Here is a 13,791-nt window from a genome sequence, read left to right on the forward strand (position 1 = left end):
ATAGCATAGAGGATATTTGTTTACTCTAAGGAGCGGTACCGTTTTTTGTTACAATTCTATCAATACCAGAGCAAAAATTCCATATTTCTGGAACCACAGGCATTGAGCGTCTGTTAGAACGCAAAAATTCCTTTCGGTGAGCTGCATGCAGGGATTCCTGATCAATAAATCTATCAATCAATGAGTCAGTCAGTCGGTCAATCAATCAGTGAGTCGATCGAACAATCATTAATCAGTCAATGTTAATCGTCAAACAGCCAATGTCAGTCAGTTAATTGATCAATCAAGCAATCAATCAGTCAAAAAATCAACCAGCCGTTCAATATATCAATCAGTCAGTGGATCGAACATGTAGAGCGTGCCGCTTGTGCATCTGCTAATGAGAAAAACCAGGCACTCAATGCATCTATCAATCAATATATCAATCAGTTAATCAGTGTCTTTCAGTCGCCCCACCAAGCAACCAATCACTTAGGAAATATGTGAATGAATCAATCAATCCACCATCCAACCATCAAATCAATCGATCAGTCCAGCGATCGAACGTTTCGAAACGGGCGCTGGTGAATATGCTTCAGACGAAAACTAGCCAATTTGAGCAAGGACGAGAAAAGGTCACAAGCAGCACTGTGCGAGATACGGGTGCTTGGCTCCGGCGATTTGGTTTCTGCCATCCGCTTTATTCTCACCTTAAAATACGCAATTTTGAGATTCCTATAGGCGACGATTCTATGGGATTGATGCGGCCTGCGTTACAACAGCGAAGAGCACGCGTACCGCAGCTTCGCACGCTCTAGGTATGCTCCCTCTTCGGTGCAAAAACCCGTCCACACACAGACAGCTGCTCAGAAGTAGAATCGACAGTTGAGCTGGTTGGTATAGCATCGAAGGCGCAAACGAATTTTCCTTTTCTCCAGGAATTACACAGCCTCTTTTTTTTTCTCCGAAGCAACACCAGCAATAAGCCTGACGTCAGTAGGACTAATTTCATCCCCTCACCCCTCCTCGACCTCTTCAAGAGTGGATTCCAAGCAGTCATAATTGAAACGCGTGCCTGCGCTGACCCAAGGTTGGAGTGGTCAACTCGCCTGTCTAACCCTGTGTCAGTTTAAGGTTCGTCTGAATGAGACACGGCTGTCGGATCGGTGGATAGCAACCACTGTGATTTGCCTCATTCGCAATCACCACTCAAGGTAGTAATGCGAGCGGAACTACCCATGGAGAAACACAGGTCAATTATAGTATATAAAATAGTATCAATTATAGCGCCACTTAGAGTAGGCAATCAAGAAACAAATTGCGGACCTTTTATCTCTAAAGAGCTCTTTAGTATCCACTCTGTCCTGCGACCAAGACAAAAGGCATCGCACCGCAACATCTCTCCACTTGATGGCGATGTAGTGACTCGTTAAGGTCAAGATGCTCGGCCCGTCGTTGCGGGGAAGCCGGTTGCAGGCATCCAGGCCAGACGCGACGAAGGCATTGCACACGGCCGGGTTGAAAAGACTGCACAAATAAAACGGGATAGCATGGCCGTGACCGCGCCCTTAAGGCAAAGTGGACAAGGACTGAACCCATGTCAAAATCTGATGCTTAGAAGAATGCACTCTGCCCGAGAAACATATGGATTTTTAAGTGAAAAGCGAGCTTCGCGACTCCACGGATGATACACCGAGTTGCCAGTTGATAACCGCGAAGTACGATTTGCAAGGGCAGCACCACATCATTAACGCCTTTGACTATCAGCGCTGACGTGAAATTACCACTTTTAAAACAATCGGCGATCAGCTCCTCTAACTATGGCAGCACGGCGGTCACTCATGTCCGAACGGGACACGGGCATCCCTTCGTGAGGCTCGGCTGATAAATTTAAACTGACAAATTCGACTCTTCTGCTAGACTACAGCTATAAGAGCGGTGCGTAAAATAATCTTTAAACAATGACAACGGCTGAGATAAAATGAACATGCGAGGATTGTAGGGTACAATCAGAACAAATCCCCCGGACTGAGCATTCGTCTGCTGTTTAAGATCATGCTAACAAAGCAAGAATATACCGTGCGTCCTCCTCACCCAGCGCTGGACACCCGCCGCAAGGTACACCGGCCCTGTAACCTTGGCTCAGCAGTGGACAGCTGTTCGGTGGTTTCTGCTTCTCGTAACCCGTGGGGGACACGGTGGCCATTTTCAGCCTCTGCCTGAAACAGGGATGCACGCGCAAACAAACGCTCGCACACAACGAAGAATCGCGTATGCATGGCTTAGTTAAGTAGCAACATTCGTAGACTTACAGACCTGTCATGCCACTTCGTAGAGGTGATTTGGTTAATCGAACCATAGCTAGCGGCAGTTGTTCAAAGTCGATTGCTGACAAAGCATAAACTCCGCGCTTCGAGTAACACAGGCAATGAGTGTTCGTGAGCGCACAAAACATCGTTTTCAGTGAGCGGCATGCACCAATTCCCAATAACTAAACATATAAATCAGTCAATCAATCTGTCACTCAATGTGCCATGCAATCAGTCGATCAAATGATCTGTCAATCAAGCTGTCTATCAAGAGGTTTATGGTTTGTGGGTTCTTAACGTCCCAAAGCGACTCAGGCTATGAGAGACGCCGTAGTGGAGGGCTCCGGAAATTTCGATCACCTGGGCTTCCCTAACGTGTACTGATATCGTACAGTACACGGGCCTCTAGAATTTCGCCTCCATCGAAATTCGACCGTCGCGACAGGGATCGGTCCCGCGTCTTTCGGGTCGCCAGCCGAGCGCCATGACCACTCAGGCACCACGCGACTGTCATTAAGTCAATCGACCGATCAGTCTGTCAGTCAACCAGTCATTCAATCGATAGGTCAATCAGTCAATGTGAGTCGATACGCCAGTCCGCCAATCAATCAATCAATCAGCTAATTAATCAAACATCCAGCCATACAATAAATAAATCAGTCAATCGATCGAACTTGTGCAAGGTGTCGCTCGTGAATCTGCTCAAAAGAAAACTAGTCCAAAATTAGTCAATCTCTCAATCAATCAATCGATAAATCTATTAATCTCAATCACTCCGTCAGTCCACAAACCAACCAGTGAGCCAATCCATCGAAAACCAGTCAAGATGACCAAGGATGAGGAACGAAGAAAAAGCATCTCACAGAACCCACTGGCGAACTGGTGCTCTGTCAAGCTTTCCAACTCGACCTGCACAATTATGTGTAAAATTGTTTTCCGCTCGCCTTCGTATATGCTCGGGATGCTCTCAGCATCTTCGTGATTATCCAAATTTGGAGGGAGGGATTTCTTTCTCAAAAGCTTTGATACTAAAGAGAAACCTGCAATTGCAGGAGACTGCAACTCGCTCTCCTTCCATCGGAGTGCACACCTCCATCGCAGGTCCTACTGAGACGTAATCTGCGGCAACAGTCCTTACAGTCTCCTAAAAGTTTCTACAACCATTGCCTGTCTCAGAACAACACACGCATCTATTTCTCCAAATATCCGCAGACACGTGCCTCGTGTCTACAGCCACTCAAAAGGAGAAAAGAAATTCCTACTGCCTCAAACTTGAGAGTACATCAGGTCGCTCGTGACATACAGCATCATATAGCTGAAAACTTTTCCCCGTGTTGGGTAAAAGATCGTGCAAAATATTTATCCCGCTGTATACGACGACAAGTTAACAGCATGCACATTAAAACTGTAGTACAGGCGTCCCACACAAAAGTCTCAACCCAATGTGTGGAGCTTTAAAATCGATTCTCAGTTATGGGAAACTTGAAGATACCTGAGTGCAATTCTTTTTTTTAGTTGGATTTTGTTCCGCGGCTTTCTCTGGAAATTTTTTAGTTTGTTCGGCAGCCCAATGCCCATACTTACTAGGTTTCGAAATCAGGTTTTTTTTTTTTCTCCCGCCACTAAATTAAAACTGCTTCTGAAGAAAACCTACAGAATGACTCCGTGATCACCATTTCGAAGCTAAAGGCGGCGTTAACTAGCCTCAGGGATCCGCGAAAGAAAACCTGTCTTCACGTTATCTCAGTTAATAGCTCGAGAAAATTGCAGTTTTTAGTGACACTTGCATTTCACCATTGTTGAAAGTTCACTGCAAAAGTTTCTTTTTCAGTTTAAACTATCGTCTGTCTCGCGAATGGGGAAATCTATTGACACAACCATCTGCAAATTGGAGAGTTCATTTCACTGTGGCCAGAAGCATTTACGTTCACACAGGTAGAACGCTTCGTATGAGATTGAGTAGTGAGTAGACTATCAGTTGTATGAATCTCCACAAACTCTTGACGCTTGACCAGTTGTTCAGCGCTTCCTTATAAAGGAGACTCCGTTGCCACACTTAAGCTATTAAAGGTGCACTAAAGAATCTGAACTCGTCCTTTTACGACGAAAACTCGACCGACAAGTTCCCAGCATTCTTAGAAACTTCGATTTATTGTCCTGCGTGACCGATTTCTTTAATATAAATTGGATTGAACGTCCCGCCTTCCGCCTTTTCTTGAACTTGCCGCTGAAGGTAGGAGTCAACTAACGCGTGGAGTGCCTTTCTTGCAGTCGCGTGGCAGCTTCGCTTTCACCTTTATTTTGTGTTCTAAGTTTTCATGAATACCTAGTCAGAGATAACAAAGCTGCAAATTAGGCCCACGGAAATAAAAATATACGCGGACTCTCTGCTTTCGCCTATCGCTACGTATCACTCCGCCAACGGCAGAACGGCAAGCCGCCACGGGACTGCCTCATATACATTCCCCGCATTGGCTGACTCCTCCTACCGTCAGCAGTGAGTTCATAAATGTGGGGGGGAGCCGGGAAGTTTAGTCCGACTTAATTAGGAAAATCGGCCGCGCACTTGAAGTTCATAAGTACGCCCGGAACATGTAGATCTGCGTGGCTGCGGTAAAAAGGCGAGGTCAGATTCCTCTTCAGTGCACTTTAAAGCAGTACATGAGCTAAAGGCAGAACACAGTATAAAATAAACATACAAGGAAAGAACGTGACAATCAAAACAAACCCCCCCAAACTGAGCAGTCATCTGTGATTAGGATCCCAATAAAGCAAAAATAAATCATGCGTCCTGCTCACCCATCTCTTGCCTGAGGCGCTGGTTTGGTACGGCACCAGGGCACGTTGGCTGCAGTGGATTCATGGCGCCACGGCTATGTACAAGTGTCGGAGCCTGCTTTTTGCCACACCAGGGTCTCCAGAAAGCAGGTTTGCCACTGCTGCTCGCCCGTGGCGGACACGGTGGCCACTTTCAGCCTCTGCCTGAAACATGGACGCACACGCAAACAAGCGCTCGCACACAACGATGAATAGTTACGTAATATACCAAGGTTAGTGAGCCGAGGAATGACTAGCATACCTTCTCTGTAATACTCTAGAGGGGATTTGGTTACCATAATGCCAGGTACCGGTACATGTTCTAAACCTATCGCTATCTGAGCACAAATTGCACATTTCTAGAGCCACAGGCAATGAGCGTCTGGTAGCGCAAAAACCACTCTTTCAGCGAGCGGCATGCACCAATTCCCAATCAATCAATCAATCAATCAATCAATCAATCAATCAAACAATCAATCAATGATTCGAGTCAGTAAGTCAATGAGTCAATAAATCAGTCAGTTCATCAGTCGACCAATCAATCTGTCAGTGTCGGTCAGTCAGTTCATGCACCAACGAATCAATCAATCAAATAATCACTCAGCCATTCAATAAATCAGTCAATCGATCGAACTTGCAGAGTGTGCCGATTGTGCATCTGCTTAAGAGGTAGACTAATCGCTCTGTCAATCAATATATCAATCTGTTAATCAGTGTAAATAAGTCACTTCACCAAACAACCAATCAGTAAGTAAAACTGTTAACTGATCAATAAATTCATCGAACAACCATCTAATGAATCAGTCAGGCGATCGAGCTTGTAGAAACTGGCACTAAACTAGCCAAATTGAGCAAAGATGAGAAAATACTGCCTAAACGAATTTTACTTCTATCCGAACAACATTGTCTCTTTTTTTCGCAGAAGCAGCGTCAGCAACAACCTGCCGTCAACAAGACTAAGCTCCGAAGAGTCTTTTAAGAGTTGGGTGGGCTGACCCAAGATGTCTGGGCGTGCGTGGGCAGACCCAAGGTTACAATGGATAACTCGCCGACTGAGCTTTCATTTCCGATGAGGACCATACTGAAAAATTGGAGGGCGCCTATGCTTTGCCTCTAGGAGTGGAACGCGACAGCGTGTTGCAGCGCTGCCAGGGAGTCCACGGAACGCCAACGCCCGTTCGGCGAGACGCCTTGGCCGCGGGAAATACCTTCGAACATAACACGTTTTGTAGCGAAAGCTACATTGGCCACGAACTTGCGATTCCGCTGTGGCGGTGCTCCGAGGAGGCACGGAGACCGACCTTGAGCCGTTGCCTACGAAAAGCCGTAGCTGGCGGACACCGGCAACTCGCCGCCCCATCTGGAATGACGTCACACCACGCGCCTCGCCGCGGAACCACCGCCGCCGTTTGGTACGACGTCACACCGCTTGCCTCGTCGTTACGCTCGCTTTCCCTACCTATATCCTGGCATAGCCGGGCTAGGCCACTGCCAATTTTTGAAAGGAAAGGAAACAGCAATTCTCTGTCATCTCGGCGAACACCCGAACCGCAACGAAAGGGAGGGAGGGAGGGAAGGAAGGAAGGAAGGAAGGAAGGAACGAAGGAAGGAAGGAAGGAACGAAGGAAGGAACGAAGGAAGGAAGGAAGGAAGGAAGGAAGGAAGGAAGGAAGGAAGGAAGGAAGGAACGAAGGAAGGAAGGAACGAAGGAAGGAAGGAACGTGGGGGAGAAAGGAGAGAGAGAAAGAGGTGCTGTAATAAGGGAACTGGAAATTAGATTTGGGTAAAGGAAATGACACCGTAACTGTCCCACATATCTCGGTGGACACCCCCAGCCAACGGTTATACGCAGCCGATTCGGAGTACCTTTATGCTACGCTCAATCCTGTGAATCATCCGGAAGATTCTGTGTGCAAACACTTGGCATGATGCGTTTTCTGACGCGCAGTGCCGACAACTACAACTACGACGCCGACGGCTTTTCGGCGGAATGAGCAGAACGAGCTGTCGCAAGAAGGAAAAAAAAAACCGAGCACCCTCCTCACCCAGAGCTTGCACCAGACGCAGGGTTGATGAGGCACCAGAGCAGGCTGGCTGCTGCCTATTCACAGTGCCAGGGCTATGCACATCGGAAGCAAAATTCTCTGGTTCTGCATTCGGCTGGTGCTTGGTGCCTGCTTCTTTTTACCCACCAGGGGGCTCCAGGAAGCAAGTCCGCAAGGGGACCTCACCCGTGGTGGACACGGTGGCCATTTTCAGCCTCTGTCTGAAATACAGATACACACGCAAACTGGCACTCGTGCACTAAGATGAATTACGTAATATGCGAGAGTTAGGTAGCCGAGGCGTAGACGAACGCTCCTTCAATGTCATATCCAAGAGGGGAATTAGGTCACACACGCCAGGCACCGGTATTTGTTCTAACTCGATCGCTAGCTGGCCATAAATTCCACACTTCTAGAACCACAGCCAATGAGCCTCTGTTAGCGCACTAAATATTGCTATCAGTGGCCGCATGTATCAATTCCTAATCAATCAATCAATGAGTCAGCCATTCAGTCAATCAGTCCGTCAGTCAGTAAATGAATGTCAGTCACTAATAAGACCATCCACGTCAGTCAGTCAGTTCATTAAGACACTAATCAATCAGTCGAACTATCAATCAGCCATTCAGTAGTGTCTACCCGTACGTCAGTTTATGGTTCGTCTCAATCAGACACGGCTGTCGGATCGGTGGACAGCAATCACTGCGGCTTTTCCACATTCGCCATATTCGATCAATCTAGTAGTGCGAGCGAAACTACCCAGTGGGAAATACTATGCTCCAAACACGAACAAGCACGTCGAAAATGACCCGCATAAACTGAAATTCCTGACACCAAGAGTGCAAAAAAAAAAATGGAGCAAGTTCCGGCTGCCGGAAGTTACAAAGCAATCAGAAGTGCTCTAGCCTCGTCAGGACAGTCTAACTATCAGAAGTACTCTAGCCTCGTCAGGACAGTCCAACCGTTAGAGTCTAACTGTGGGAACTTAATATGTAAAGAGCTATTTAGTATGCACAGCGTCCTGCGATCAAGACAAAAGGCATCGCACCGCAACGTCCCTCCACTTGATGGCGATGTAGTGACTCGTTAAGGACAAGATGCTCGGCCCGTCTTTGCGGGCAAACCGGTCGCAGGCATCTGGGCCAGACGCGACGAAGGCATTCCAGACGGCCGGGCTGAAAACACTGCACAAATGGAACGGGATAGCATGGTAGTGACCGCGCGCTTCAGGCAAAGTGTACAAGGCCTGAGCCCTTGTCATAATGTGGTCCTTAGAAGAATGCACTATGTCCGAGCAGCATAAGGATTTTTAAGCGAAAAGCGAGCTTCGCGACTCCACGGATGGTAGACCAAGTTGCCAGTTGATAACAACGAAGTACGATTGGCAAGAGCAGCACCATATCACTAACGCCTTTCACTGTCAGCGCTGACGGGAAATTACCACTTTTAAAATAATCGGCGATCAGCTCCTCTAACTATGGCCGCACGGCGATCACTCTTTTCCGAACGGGACACCGGCGTCTCTTAGTGAGGCTCGGCTGATGATTTAAAACTGAGAAATTCAACTCTTCTCCCAGACTACAGCTATAAGAGCGGTACATAAAATATTCTTTAAAGAAAGACAACGCGTGGGTAAAATGAGCACACAAGGAAGCTGCGGGACGGTCAGAACAGAAGCCCCAAACTGAGCATCGCCTGATGACTTAAAATTGAAAAATTCAACTCCTCTGCTGCACTACAGCTATAACAGGAGTATATCAGATATTTTTTAAACAAAGACAACAGCTGGTATAAAATGAACATGCAAGTACTGTAGGGTACAATCAGAACAAATCCCCGGAATCAGCATTTATCTGCTATTTAAGATCATACTAACAGAGCAAAAATAAACCGTGCGTCGTCCTCACCCAGCGCTGGACACACGCCGAAAGGTACATCGGCCCTGTAGCCTTGGCTCAGCAGTGGACAGCGGTTCGGTGGTTTTTTTCTTCTCGTAACCCGTGCCAGACACGGTGGCCATTTTCAGCCTCTGCCTGAAACAGGGATGCACGCGCAAACAAGCGCTCGCACACAACGATGAAGAATCGCGCATGTATGGCTTAGTTAAGTAGCAAGAATCGTAGAATCACATACCTGACATGCCATTTAGTAGAGGGGATTGGTTAATCTAACCCTAGCTACCGGCATTTGATCAAAGTCGATCGCTGACTGAGCATAAACTCCACGCTTCTTGAACCACTGGCAATGAGTGTTTGTTAGCGCACAAAGCTGTTCTTTCAGTGAGCGGCAAGCGCCGATTCCCATTAACTTAATGAATAAATCAGTCATTCAGTCTGTCTATGAATCAATGTGTCAGCCAATAAGTCGACCATATTATCTATCAGTCAAGCTGTCTATCAATAGGTTTACTGTTTATGGGTGCTTAACGTCCCAACGCAACTCAGCTTATGAGGGATACCGTAGTGAAGGGCTCCGCAAATTTCGATCACCTGGGGTTCTCTGACGTGTACTGATATCGCAAAGTACACGGGCCACTAGAATATCGCTTCCATCATAATCCTACAGCCGCGGCAGGGATCGGTCCTGCGTCTTTCGGGTCACCAGCCGAGCGCCTTAACTACTGAGGCCCCACGCGACTATCAATCTGTCAATAAGTCAATCGATCGATCAATCTGTCAATGAACCATACAGTCAATCGATAGGTCAATCATACAATATCAGTAAGTTCGCCACTCCGCCAACCAACCAATAAATCAATCTGCCATTTAAACATCCCACCATACAATAAACAAATCACTCAATAGATCGAACTTCTACAAGGCGTGGCTCGAGAATGTGCTTAAAAGAAAAGCCGTAAAAAATTATGTTTGGTCTGGTTTGTTTTTATAGCCGCCGCGGTGGCTCAGTGGTTATGGTGCTCGGCTGCTGACCGAAAGACGCGGGTTCGATCCCGGCCGCGGAGGTCGAATTTTGATGCAGGCGTATTGCGTCACGTATGACGTCACGCCATAACGTCACTAGCGCCTCTAGCGAGAGGAGCGTGGTGCGCCGTGCCAAGCGGCCGCCGTTACCCGACGAGCCGAGTTGGTAGCCCGTCTCTCGCTCCTGGCATGACGTCACGCTATAACGTCACTAGGCATGGTATGACGTCAGCGGCCATTCTAATGGTCAAACGTGCGAAGTGGCCGCCGGTACGCGAAAGGCCGTTCTTGGGAGTGGTATTGATTTCGCAATAAAATCAAGATCTGCTGCTCATTAGGTGCTCGCTATTTTAGCCCCCTTTCAAGAATCAAATGACCAAGTTGGTCACGGAACGTTGGGACTTCAACGTCAACCCTTGGTTGACGACAGAATGTCCGTTTAGGGGTAGTAGTTTTTCTACCAGCTCTCAATATTAACTTGTAGTCAGCTTTTTTTTTTACAACTGTCAGCCTGTAACCGTGAACCCCTACCACCATTGTTTGCCCCATGCAAAGTTCACCTTGTGGCTCTCCTTTCCTTCGTGGCAGTGAGGGGGTGCCTGCTGTCGTCGCCTGCGTCCGTACTCGTCGAACACGCCGTACCTGAAGTGGGCCCACTCGTGCACGAACACGTACGCTGCGAAAGCGTGTGTCTTAACCGCACTTTTAAGAATAAATAAATTGGCAGGGGCTTAGCTTTGGTTAAGCCTGGTAGGTTGAGAAAGCAAAAGTGCAGCCCCTCCAACTGAAGGAACGCAGTGCGCCGCGTCTACAGGTCACGCGTGGCTACCGGCCGCCGCAGCGCGAAGACTCAAAGCATCTTCGGTAATTTTTTTTTATATTTTGTCTTTGGTGTTGTTGCGACTGAGAGAAAGAAAACATAATCTACAGCTGGTATGATGTCACAGCGGCAGTAGCGCCACAGGTGTGCAGCACGGCAAGCACACACCGTAACTGCTGCCGGGCTCTCTGAAGGAGCGGGTTGGTCGCTCATAATCTACAGCTGGTATAACGTCACAGCGGCAGTAGCGCCATAGATGCGCGGCGCGTCGTAACTGCAGCCGGGCTATCTGAAGGAGCGAGTTGGTTGCCCATATTCACTCCGCTAAAGGTCAAACGTAACTGCGGCCGGGTCACGCGAAGGCTTGAAAGTGCGAGTAGTATTGCTTTCGCAATAAAAGCGTGGCACAGAGCCCACTGCCAAACCAACGCTCTCTCGAGCTTTCCAACATGGCCTGCACAATATGCACAAGATTGTTTCTGGCTCTTTTGTCAACGCTCTGGATGCTTTCAGCATCTTCGTGATGACCCAACTTTGGAGGTGGCGGGGGGGGGGGGGGGGGGGTTCTTTTCCAAACGTCTTGATACTAAACAGAAACTTGCAATTCCAGGAGGCTGTAGCTCGCTCTCCTCCCATCGCAGTCCTCATCCCCATCGCAGGTCTTACTGAGACGTAATCTGCGGGAAGCCACAGCCCTTACAGTCACCTACCACTTTGTACAGCAGCTGTTGTCTGTCTGCGAACAAGACGTGCATCCTATTTCTCCGAATATCCACACAAACGTGCCTTTTTTCGGCAGCCACTCGAAAGCGGAAAGCAAATTCCTACTGCATCAAACTTGGGAGTTGATAAGATCGCTCGGGATATGCAGCGTCATGTAGCTGGAAACTTTTCCCCCTGTTAGGTAAAAGATCGTGCAAAATATTTTGCACGCTGTATACGACAACAAGCATGCAGCAAGCACATGAAAAAAGCAGTACAGGCGTCCTACCCAAAAGTATCACCGCAGTGTGTCGAGCTTTGAAACCGATTCTCAGTCACACGAAACTTGAAGATAGTTAAATTTGCAATTTTTTTCGTGGCTCTTTTTGGAAATGTGCGCGCTTCCCCGGTAGCACAATGTTAATATTTGTTGGCCACAAGATTACGGTCAGATATAAGATCGTTTATTTTTCTCCCACCACTAAATTAAAACTTTTTCTGAAGAAAACTCACGACTCCGTGATCACCATTTAGAAGCTAAAGGCAGTGTTAAGTAGCCTCAGGGATTCACACAAGAAAACCTGTCCTGACGTCACCTCAGTTAGTAGCTCGAGGAAATGGCGGCTTGTAGTGACACTTGCATTTAACCATGGCTGAGAGTTCACTGCTAAAGCTTCGTTTTCCGTTAAACTGGCGTCTTTGTCCTTCAGAATGGGGAAATCTATTGATACACGCCATCTGCCAATTGGAGTGAGTCCATTTCAATGTTGCCAGAAGCCTTTACGTTCACACAGGTACAACTATTTTCTTGAGATTGAGTAGTTAATAGACTATCAGTTCTATGAATCTCCACACAATCTTAACGCTCGACCAGTTAACTTTATCAAGGAGATTCCGTTTCGACACTGAAGCTATTAAATCTGCCCTAAAGAGGAATCTGAACTGTTCCGTTTACCGTGGGAGCTCAATATACACGTTCCCAGCCCACTTAGAAACTTATTATTAACTCACCGCTGAAGGTAGGAGGAGTCAACTAACGCGTAGAGTGCCTTTCTTGCAGTCGCGTGTCAGCTTCGCTTTCACCTTTATTGAAGCGAAAAGCTTCACTAGGCTCGTCAACACCGTGCTTCGTGTAAGTGACACTACCGTTTTGCCACAGGTGCGCATGCGCGAAACCGAGTGGCGTCCCGCGGAGCGCAGGTGGCCGCTGCTTCCGCAGCCGCCGTCGCCGCCGCACGCTACTGCGCATGTGCGCCGCTTCTCGTCCTCGCCATCGTTTGACCTTTCGCCGCAGCCTAGCGCAGTGCGAATTTGAAAGGAGGGGTATAAAGGCGTGGTTGCCCATAGAGCAGGAGCAGACATTCGCCATTAAAGAAGAAGCAGCAGCACTCAGACGGCGCAGAAACACCGATCCAGAAGATGGGTTTATTGGGGTTATATAATAATAATAATAATAATGCCTTTATTTTTCATCACAAGGATGAGGGAGGCAGAGAGAAAAAGCTAGGGGTGTAGCTTGACGAGCTCTCGCCTCCCCAAAAATAGATATAACTTGTACAGGGAAAATATGCAGACAACATAACAGCATACCGGCAAAACTTAAAAAAAGAAAGAAAAAAAAGAAAAAAAGAAAAACGTGGCAGTAATACTAACGAAATAAAGGAAGCATGAACAGAACCTATTTTCTGACACAACTGTAACACTTTGTAACGCGTAAAAATCAAACGTAAAGGCAAAATTACACAAAAATTACAAATTGCAAAATTGTAATAACATAAATTTAAACACAATTACAGGAATTACAATTTAGAAGTTACAAAATAACAACCACAAAAATTATACAAAATTACAAAAAATTACAATTCAAAGTTACACCCGGTTACATATACTTGAAACAAAGTTTTGCGACTCTTTTTTTTTCGAGTGCTCAACAGTCATGTCCCAAACGTCTACGTCCCAAAGCGCTACGAGGGACGCCGTAGTGAAGGGCTCCGGAAATTTCGACCACCTGGGGTTCTTTAACGTGCACTGACATCGCACCGCACACGGGCCTTTATAATTTCGCCTTCGTCGAAATTTTGCCGCCGCGGCGGGGAACGAACCCGCGTCTTTCGGGAGAGCAGCGGAGTGCAGTAGAGCCGAACGGGCGATGGCGTTCTGTGGACTCCCTGGCAGCGTTGCAAAACGCTGCCGCGTTC

At 47.4% G+C, this 13,791-nt stretch overlaps 2 protein-coding genes across 3 annotated transcripts in view; both read right to left on the reverse strand.

Moving 5' to 3' along the window:
* Window positions 1-7,285, reverse strand: part of LOC149348819 (uncharacterized) — a 23,290-nt gene extending 16,005 nt beyond the window's left edge. The window contains exons 1-4 of the mRNA XM_089588377.1: window positions 7,151-7,285; window positions 5,088-5,270; window positions 2,074-2,194; window positions 1,371-1,506 (exon numbers count right to left, since the gene is read on the reverse strand). Coding sequence (XP_089444503.1) covers window positions 1,371-1,506; window positions 2,074-2,194; window positions 5,088-5,151 — 321 coding nt within the window. The 5' untranslated portion in view covers window positions 5,152-5,270; window positions 7,151-7,285. The remainder of the gene's footprint in view (window positions 1-1,370; window positions 1,507-2,073; window positions 2,195-5,087; window positions 5,271-7,150) is intronic.
* Window positions 7,233-13,791, reverse strand: part of LOC149348820 (uncharacterized) — a 22,191-nt gene continuing 15,632 nt past the window's right edge. The window contains exons 4-7 of one of the 2 annotated variants that reach the window (XM_089588361.1): window positions 10,632-10,747; window positions 9,058-9,183; window positions 8,199-8,334; window positions 7,233-7,371 (exon numbers count right to left, since the gene is read on the reverse strand). In XM_089588361.1, coding sequence (XP_089444487.1) covers window positions 7,333-7,371; window positions 8,199-8,334; window positions 9,058-9,183; window positions 10,632-10,747 — 417 coding nt within the window. In that variant the 3' untranslated portion in view covers window positions 7,233-7,332. Of the gene's footprint in view, window positions 7,372-8,198; window positions 8,335-9,057; window positions 9,184-10,631; window positions 10,748-13,791 lie in introns of those variants that run through there. The other variant, XR_016292826.1, reaches the window with a different exon arrangement.

The sequence above is a fragment of the Amblyomma mixtum genome, chromosome 4 (assembly GCF_055824585.1).
Source record: "Amblyomma mixtum isolate Tamu chromosome 4, ASM5582458v1, whole genome shotgun sequence".
NCBI classification, from domain to species: domain Eukaryota; kingdom Metazoa; phylum Arthropoda; class Arachnida; order Ixodida; family Ixodidae; genus Amblyomma; species Amblyomma mixtum.